Raw genomic sequence first — 10,231 nt, 5'->3', positions numbered from 1 at the left:
AACAACACCTACAGTTGACCAACATTGGATTTACTGATTTATTGCAATGAGAGTGAAAGCACTCCTTGGAGGACCATGAGGACATCTCAGTGAAAGTGAGGAAGGGATTTATTAAAGGATTTATTAAAGGATTTGGGTTTGCATTTTGTGATTTTTGGGGGAAGGATTCAAGAAGTGAAGCTTTGTCCTGGATTAGATGTTGTCCAGAAGCTGTGGCAATTCTATGACTTGGGAATATTAATAAATCTTGTCTAGAAGGTAGGAGGAATAAAGTGACACTAAAGCTGTGATTGGGAAAGAAGCAGCAGTTATCTTAGCCAGCATCAGGGGATATTTAGTCATTTTTGTGGTTTGAATCATGACCATGTTTTGTCTGTGTTTAGGTAGATTATACAGTGGCCTTATTTTGTCTTGTTTTAACATGATCACACAATGGGCATTTTTAATACTGGTGTTCTGTGAAATTTTTTATGCGTAACACAGTTTATGCAAAGTTTCGCAGCAGAAAGTAAAAACCTGTCTTTTATTGATTATCTTATTAGGTAATTTGTCCTTTAATATGCAATATAAATTTTGAAAATCTACCCAATATCTGACTTTTTGTGGAACTGGATTCAACTCTTTCCCCTCTCCTCAACTTTAGGTGAAGATTTTCAAACATACAGAAACAGTGAAAGAATCACCGAATAGCGTTATAGTCTCCATTTTGATGAATTGCCAACATTTTGCTCTCTCTGTATTTATCTGTCGTTGTGCAAGCGTTTGAAAACAAGTTGCAGACATTATGATACTTGATATTTGATATACCCCAAATACTTCAGTACGAGTTTTCTAATAAAAAGGGCATTTCCAATACAAACACAAATTATTAATTATCCGTAAATGAATATCCATAAATTTACCATAAATCATTAATTATTCCATAACACACATTGTAATAGCCACTTCACGTTCAATCTTTCCCAGTTGTTCTAGGTTTTTTCATAGATCTTTTTTTGGGAATCAAGGATCTGCAAAACTCAGCGGCCTTTTATCAACTTCAATCCCTTATTTGAAGGAACAAGACTTTCCCACGCAATTCACTTTTTCGCCCATTGAGGCAGGTGTGCCATTTCACGGCAGGCACGGGAGTTTGAGTTTGGGAAGTAGGCGAGGCTCTTTCCGACCCGAGTGAAGAGTAGCCTCCGGGCTGAGAAACTAACAGCCATCCTTAGGAGTTCGCCAAAGGCAGGGGTCCTCAGTTGCCGCCAGAGGGCGCAAGGCGCGCGGCAGGACCCTAGGTGGTACTCGGAGGGCCGGCGTGCCAGGCGGCGGGGCCGAGAGCCTGGAGCGCGCGCGCCGGGCCGCCCCCTCCCGCGGTGGGGGGTGCGGGGGCGCGCGTGCGCGGTACCGCGGCGGCGGAGGGCGCCGCGATGGAGGGCGCTCTGACGGGCCGCCAGGTAAGCGGGCCTCGCGGGGCACGTTCCCAAGCGGTGGCTTTACACGGCAGTTTTCCTGACGATGGTTGCTTGAACTTTCTCAGATTACGACAGTCAATTCCTTCCTTTCCTTTTCTCGGTGCTCTCTGGAGTAATTTGGAAAGCTGTTACCGAGGAAACGGGTTCCTGTGCTTCCTGCGAGCCTGCCCAGACGTCCGCTCCCGGCGGGCGGGGAGCGCTTGATCTGGTCCCGAAAGTCCTCGTGCAGATGTCTCAGCCTCAGGCCCCGTGGAGTCAGGCTCCGTTGTCGTGACTCTGACACGGTGTCACGTTTTTCCAGTCTCACCCCCTTCCTTCACTGCCAGCCCTTGATGAAAGGGCCCAGATGATTTAAATCACTGCGCTACCAACCAAGTTTTTTGTTTCAACTATTTTTGTTGTTTGTTTACTGGCTTATTTGACAAAACGGAAAAACTTTCTTATTAAACTCTAGGGGGAAGCCTACATTTGTTGCAGGGTTACCTGCGTTTCTGAACACTATCCTTATTACTTTTACTTTGGTTGTGTGTATATATTTTATTTTTAGAGAATTGCATTCAGTCTTATCCGTTTTGAAGAGCATTTTCTAGTTTACGGATCAGTAGAGGCATGCAATTAATTGTTGAGTGAACAAACAAATACCATTTTGATTCTCAAAACGTTACTATGAAATAGGCAAGGTAGATGTTCATGAACTCAATCATTCATTCAGCTATGTTCCTGGCACTGAGTGTTCTAGAAAAGGTGGTAACACAGACATGATCCTTGCTCTCAATAAGCTTATTGTCTAGACTAGAGAGAATTATTACCTCTACTGTAGAGTCAAGGATTTAGAGAGATTGAGTGACTTTGCTGAGCACCACACAGTTAATAAGTTAGAGAGAGAGGACTCTGTTGTAGCCAACCTAGAAAGCCAGAAAGCACCCCACCCCAAATTTGATTCATATGTAGAAACCGATGATGCCACACACACACCATGAGGGTATGAAAAAGTCTGTTACTTAAATAACTAAAGTCTCTGGGAAGAGCAGGGCAGGCCTCTAAAGCAGCACAGAAATGGCTTAATAGAGCAAGGAAAGGAGCCTGGCTCCAGATTTTTATTGTGGTTATGGAGTGGGCTGGGGCGAGGGTTCCTGTGTGTGGGCAAGGGCTTGCTTGGTTTGAATCTCCCACCCACAACAATGCAGAGAGTGCTCAGGCCTTCTTATCACCTTGCCCAGAGAGGAAGAGGGAGGGTTAAAAGTTGTCAGCAGGCAAACATAAAAAAATTGAATCAGACTCCTTATTACTACTATTCACCCCAGATGTTTGGCGACTGAAATGTACTGTTTTGCATATAATTGAATTTGAACTTGTGTAAGTAAGCCATTGTAGCTCTTACTGAAACCCGTAAGGAAGGTGAGAGTTCCATTGAAAACCATATTCAAAAGCCCAAAGTTATATTTTAAGAAACAAAATGAGTGCCTTGGTCACTATTAGTAATGTTTGGAACTCTGAAGGGGATAGGGAGTGTCATGGTTGGGACTTGTATTAATGGCTTTGGTATGTGTGGAGACATATGTGACCTTGATTTATATTTTGGGTATCTGTGAAACAAGTAAGTCCCAGAGTTCTTTACCCCAAAAGGGGCAACTCTCAGGCAGTGGCCCAAGAATCTGTAAAAAGGTGCAAATGGAGCCAAGTGTTGACCAGAGAATTCAGTGTTAAGATGACTTCCTGAAGTTCAGCCAGTTGTGTTTACTCTTGGGTCCTGTGCTTTATCGAGGACATCCTGGTTAAGGAATGAAAAGCAATAGGTTTACAGTGAGCTCCGTCACACGTAATGGTGGTGATGCACTCTGTAAAGTATACAAACTCCCATTGCTGTTCACTCAGTTGACCCAAGTTGCTCCTGAGGCAGACGAGGGGTCCAGAAGAGGAGTGAACTCTTCTAGCACCGTGGTATCTTCCTAGGCAATGAGGACAGAGGAGGCCACGTCATCCTGCAGGTGGGAGATGCCAGAAGGCTCAGATTTGACTCTGTCTTCTAGTAAGGAGTTCTCGGTGGCTGTGCTAAGCTTGCAGGGTACTGGTTCCATGACCCAAGGCATGATGGGCAGGTGGGTATGGAGGGTCATGGGCTGAAGGCTTGTGAGAGCCTCTATTTCCAGAAGAGCCCAGCCTGCCAGCATTTGCTGTAATGGCATATAGTGTGGGGCTGAGGAGATAGTTCGTTGTACCAGAAGCAAGGACATTATGGGTGGTCCAGAGACCCATGAGTCATGAGAAGAGGTTGCTAAAGCCTCGCCTCTACAGTGAAGGATTCTGTATGTGTGTGTATGTTTTGGGGATGGCATGGGAGTAGATAGTATCAATGAGAGTGTCTGTTTTACAATTTGGACAAATCTAGAACCTTTTCTTAGAGGAGGCTGCATTCAGGGTGGACTGATTTGAAAGTAACAGCATAAATGGGCTTAAGTAAAATTTGTAAATGAGGATTATGTTTCCTCCAGAACCCAAAAAGGTCTAAAAGATATTGGACTTGTCTTAATGTTGTGGGTGCTAAGAGGGTCAATAGCTGTTTCTTGACAGTGTCAGGGATGGGATGGCCCTTGTTTTACCAAATAATTTTCAGAAATGTAACCAAATTGGCAGGCCTTATGCAACATGTGGGGCAATGGCCCAACCTCCTTTTGTGAGCTCCTTTGTGAGTGAGTCAAAAGACTGCCCTCAGAGGAGGATGTCATCAATATATTGTCACTCCTGCACTCCTGGAGAAAACTGGATGCAGTTAAGATCTTGCCTGTAAAGGTTGCATATGATGGCCAGGCTGTTGAGGTACTCCATGGATAGCCAGGTAGAGGCATATTGTGTTTTTCTGGAGGTGAAGGCAGTAATTTAAATAGTACTGGGTATAGGGGCCTTCATGGGTCAGGTGGCAGCATCAAGGATGCAGTAATGAACCATGAGGCACCATTCATTCTTTCCAAGTTTAACATGCCAAACTGGGCTGTTAAATGGAGGGGAAGCAGTAGGGGTAATCACACTTTCACTAAGTAGGTCTTATAATGAATTTTAACACTTGAAACCCGTTTTATTTCACATTGGGGTGTATTATTTTCACTAGGGATTGAGGGTGGTGGTCCATGGGATATTACTTTTTCAAAAGCCAATTTGTAAGCTCCAAAGACTTTATTTAAATTTAATTTATTACTCATTGGGTTGGAGTGACCATGGTCACTATGGGATATTTTAGGGCAATGTATACCCTGCCCATGGAGAATTTAGGCAAGGCAATCGTTCTGATGGTTAAGGTGAGGCATGCCTATTTGTTGTCTATTTTATGTTGAGTGCCCCTTTTAAGATTAGAGGGGGTACCTTGTTTAAATTTAATGGGATCTTTAGATATAACTGTACTTGGAGCCCTGGTATTGATTAAAGCCATGAAGATTTGCCAGTGGATGCATTTTAGCAGATGTTGAAGTTAATTCAGAACCTATGTTGTAGAGGCATGAAAATCAATCTTTTATCTTTTGTTGTATAAATTATTTTAATAAATTTTGTATGCCCAACTAGGTCAAATTATGCAGTTCTGTTTTAGTTTTTTTGTTTCTTGTTTGTTTCTTCTGCCTTCCATCTAGGTTTGTTTGTTTCTTTCTCTCTCTTTGGAGGGTATTGGATATACTTCAGGTAGAGGAGGTTCTCCTTTTATATTTATAAATTTCTTCCAGAGAGCCTCAAATCAGTATCATCAGGGTTAAGGGCTTCCCCCATGGCAGTGGTTCGTTTATGGGGTTTAAGAACCCTGAGTTTAAGTTGGGTTTGACTTACCTTTTTGCTGCACCATGGGGGTGCCATGGGTGCTCTTCCCTATAACCCTGAGGATCAGGGTCTTTGTTACAACAGAGATATGGGTGATGGTGACGACAGCAGCAGCAGCAACAGCAGAGGCATTTAAGCATCTTGGTGAGCCATGTGCTCTTATAATGGCTCCTACTCCCCAACTCCTCTTTTCTCTCTTCTTTTATTAACTTCCTAATGGCTCTTTTGTGAGCAACCATCTGACTGGGCATATCTTGCAGAGTATAATCATTGCCCTCAGTGCTCTACAGATTGGAGGCCAGTGCCTGGTAAGACATCTGATTCATTCATTTAAACTCCACTGTTTGTATAAATCAGAGCTTTTTTACTAATTTTTCTATCGATGGATAATGAGGTTGTTTTCACTTTCCTGGTATTGCAAACATCCTTGACTCCATGTGTACATTAAATTGCTGTGTTGTAGTATATGTCTATCTTTGGCCCTACTGGGCATTGTGAATTGTTCACCAAAGTGATTGTACCAACTGACACTCCCATTACATTGTGTCTTTACTATTTAATTATTCCTCTAGCAGACTGTGAACTTCTGGAGACTAAGGACTTTGTTTTATTCATCTTTGCATCCCTAGTGCCAACTAAACTACCTAACAGATAATAGTAGTTGGAAGATATTTGTTGCACATATAAATGTATGAACTGTAGAAGCAAAAACATATTCATTACTGTCTTCTCAGTATTTAAATACTGTGTTTTTAAAATTAATTTATGTTTTGAACATTAATTCTTTTATTTTTAAAGTGGCCATTTCTCAATAGGTGATTTAAATGGTTTGATGTTTGTTTCTAGGTGATAAATGAAGGGGAGTCAAGCCTTGCCACTGACTTACAGGAAGAAGTAGAGGAAAATCCTAGTCCAACTGTGGATGAAAGTAATATAGTGTCAGCTAAAAAACAGGGACCAAATTTACACAATTGGAGTGGTGACTGGAGCTTTTGGGTAATAATATTTCCGGTTTTATGTCTTCATTTTAATCTTACATGCAAATTTTCTTTAAGTCTACAATAATTCATATAATATTTGTAATATTTTCTTTTTAGCATCTAGAGTTTAGATGTTTTGGTTTTTGTCCAGAATCCCAGGGACATTTCTGATTATGTTCTCCTTTGGCCACTAGAATGCACTGTTGTCTGGTTTGATGGAGTGGAATTATCTGCTTCAATTTCCTTGTGAGAAAACCACACCAGAGAATTGGACTCCACTTACACTGTTGTTCACTGTATTGTCAAGAGACTAACATTACACAGAAACCATATTTTTAAATGTTGCTGAGAAACCATAATTTATATAATTTTGATTTAAAAAGTTAGTTCCTGTACCTAAAAGGAAGTTTAACAATGTTTGACCTATAGTGTATAATGACTATAAGATGAGTTTTAAAATTAGGATTTTCATATTCTCTTTGCATTGTACTCACTTGGTTGTGCACATAACCTGGATGTGCTTCAGGTTTCCCCACTGTAAAACGAAACTAGTGCTTGTCGATAGGCACATTAAGATCTTAGAGTCTTCTTTGAGAACATTATTTCTGTTACCATATGAATGCTAACATTTGTTATATCAAAGGTCTCACTCTAAATCTAGCAATTCCTATGAGAGTTATGAGCCATTTGACAAAATCTGGTATAATGCAACTATAAGTAAAATTTATATAAGATTATAAGACATATAGACTTCCAATTAGTTCATTAGAAAGCTGATCTCTTGAGGACTAGGTATCCTTGGTAGCAGATTTTCTTACAATTTTAGAGTAGACCAAAAAAAGACATAAATTAGCAGCTTATAAAGATTAGTACAAGTACCATCATTTTTTTCATAATTAGCAGTTCAGTTCATTGGAATGTTACTTAATCTTGACATGCCTGAAAAGTTCTGACTTCCTAATAAGAAACCTAACATCGTAAGTTTTTTGAACCATATCCTAAGGAAAATATTTAATTGCTGAGAAATATACCAAAATAACAACACATCCTATATTGACTATATTATTTTTGGTCACATTTAGAAAAAGTTTATGACTATTACAGGGTTTTGACCCTTCTGCACTGTGATTTTTATAGTTTACGTTACTTTTAACTAAAAAAAAATTAAAAAGGTTTATATTTCGGAAAAAGGAGAGCTTTATTTCTCACAATGGGTAGTAGCCTGTTGGGTGGCCATTCCAACAGGTGGGGAAGCAGAGCCCCAGCCAGAAGCCAGGCTCATGTGCTTCAAGGGATGGACAAAAGGAACAAGATTTTATACTGAGTGGGATGGTCAACAAGCTATAGGAGGAGTATTTATGAATATTTATGAAGGAAAATCATTCCCATGTGTAATTGTGCTTTATCTTTCCCATCCCATCATGGCTGGGAACTCAGTTTTAAGGTGTGTCTGGGGTCTGCTTGGCTAAGAGGGGTCTATTCAGTTAGCGGAGGGCTTAGGATTTTATTTTTAGTTCACATTATAGGTTACATTTTTAGTTCACATTATAGATGGGGGGACCTTCGTAGGTCCAAGGGCTATCTATAGGGATAAGTAGTTACTGTGGTTACTCTTGGTAGACTTACGCAAGAAAAAATGTAATGCAAGAAAAGGTAAAAGTGAAGGAATGAGAACATTTAGAAATAGGAGAGAAAAAAAAGAGGTATGTATTCTAGATCCTTGTTACTAAAAGTGTAGCATGTGGGGCCAGCAGACTTGCCATCACCTGCCAGGTGATTAGAAATGCAGAATCGTGGGCCCAACCTCAGACCTACTGATTAGATTTCCACAAGATTTCTAAGTGATTCGCGTGAACATTAAAGTTTGAAAAGCTCTAGTTTAGAGTGTCAAAGGTTTACTTTGGCTCAGTTTGGGTCCCTACGCTGATTGCGAACACTTTAAGGAACTTTTATATGAATTCACATAGAATAGACTTAAAGGCAAATACAGCATCTCAGAAGTTTTACAGACTTTTCCAGAGGTCCCTTACCCAGAAACTAGAACTATCAAGAACTCAGAAGCAAACAAAATCAAAAAGACCCTGAATAGCTAAATCAGAGTTTATGCTGATATATCTGGAGAATTCCTCAAATTTCATTTGTATACATTTGTTTTTAAAATTTTATTTATTTATGTTTTGAGACAGAGTCTTACTTTGTCACCTGGGCTGTAGTGCAATGGCGACATCATAGCTCACTGCAATCTTAAACTCCAGGGCTCAAGTGATCCTTCTGCCTCAGCCTCCTGAGTAGCTGGGACTACAGGCACGTGCCACCACACCCAGTTAATTTTTCTATTTTTTGTAGAGACAGGGTCTCACTCTTGCTCGGGCTGATTTTGAACCCCTGTCTTCAGGTGATCCTCTCACCTTGGCTTCCCAGAGTGCTAGGATTACAGGCATGAGTCACTGCACCCGGCCCAAATTTTCATTTGAAGTTTCTTTAATATATTTTTTTCCATGTTTTTTTTTTATAAGCTTAAATAAATTGAATATTGCAGTTAGGGGAATTAGTTGATACTAACACATGGATAGAAGCAAGAAATGATAACAGAAGGTCAAAAAGTTTAGCAACCCTGGGCCTCTTAAAGTCGAGGCCAAAGGTCTGTGCAGCTCTAACACAGTACTGTAATTGGTAGAAATGATGTTTAAAAAGTATGGAAACTAATTCATTTTTTTCTCTGCCATCTTAAATTCATCTGCATCTACCATGGACTCCACTATGTTGCTATTTTCTACTCTTCATTCTCCCCACAGTAACGTAGGAATTGGATAAAAACAATAAGATAGGGGAGTTCACTGAGGGATCCAAAGCGAACACAGGGAAGACAGGTAGCATAACAAACAAGTATTCATAAGGCACACAGCCTGGTACTTAAGCAAAGAATTAAGAATGTCAGAGCCATTTCAGTGGAACAATCCAAGGAATATGGAGTTCGCTTTTTCAGTTTAGGAAAGTTTCTACCAAAAGGATTGATAACTTTTTAAAGTTTTGGTATTTAAAGAGTTCAGCTATAGGGATCTAGAAAATTCACTAATGTAGAATAGCTCATATATTCTAGTCTGGCTAAATCAGTTGTTCCACAGGAGGGAATTTAGAGGGCAGCATGATATAATTGAACAAATTGGAGATTGGGTACAAAACATCTGAAATAGAATGTCTGCTCTGTCCCGGGGAGTTCAGCATACAATGATCTTCAGTATGTTGTATAACCTGTCTGACCTCAGTTACCACACCTATAAAATTAGACATTGAGTCACAGTATTAAAACACTGGTGTGTCTTGAATCAGTAGTAATCTCACGCTATTTAACAGACTGGCTAATAAGTGTCTAGTAAGTGTCTTTCTGATAGTAAGAATTTAATTTAAAGGATTATGATTAACTCTTTATAGCTATTGTTAGTGAAATCAACAGCTTCAGCTTTTCTACTTGAATCTTGTAATATAAAGATAGAGTCATAATTATGTGTTTTATTTTTAATTTAAAAATTAAAATACTTAATCCTAGTATGTGGGAAATGAGTTTTATTATTAACTTTTAAATGCCAATGAAACATTAAAAGTTGTGTGAAATTAAGAAATGAAATTTAAAATAAAGTTAATGGCAAATAAATACTTATGCTTTTGCCCTTTTACTGTTAGTGAAAATATATAGCAAAAGTTTAAAAAAACTTCAAAAGACTTTTTTTCCTGACTAAAATAATGGTCTATTCCAAGTGGATTAAAGTCCCGGAGGAAAAGCAGAGAGAGATCTGCAGCAGATGCATTTATTTCGTGATGTAGAGTTAGCAAACTATTGTAGTAGTAGAGTAGAAAATAGCTTTTAACAGTTTTTATTGTGTATATTTAGAGGATGACATACTTAATTGGATTTTCTGATAGAAGTAATGGTGTTTTGGATGGTTAATATGAAGTATTCTTTTGTACTTTGTTTTCATTAATTTTAAGTTTCTC

At 39.5% G+C, this 10,231-nt stretch overlaps 1 protein-coding gene across 1 annotated transcript in view; it reads left to right on the top strand.

The window, feature by feature from the left end:
• Positions 1–1,412: 1,412 nt before the first annotated feature.
• Positions 1,413–10,231, top strand: part of GRAMD1C (GRAM domain containing 1C) — a 143,495-nt gene continuing 134,676 nt past the window's right edge. The window contains 2 exon segments of the mRNA XM_012652215.1: positions 1,413–1,439; positions 6,105–6,254. Coding sequence (XP_012507669.1) covers positions 1,413–1,439; positions 6,105–6,254 — 177 coding nt within the window.

This window comes from Propithecus coquereli, unplaced genomic scaffold, assembly GCF_000956105.1.
Source record: "Propithecus coquereli isolate 6110/MARCELLA unplaced genomic scaffold, Pcoq_1.0 Scaffold386, whole genome shotgun sequence".
Lineage (NCBI taxonomy): Eukaryota > Metazoa > Chordata > Mammalia > Primates > Indriidae > Propithecus > Propithecus coquereli.
Note: the sequence above shows the minus strand (reverse complement) of the source record. Positions and strands in the feature narration are given on the sequence as shown.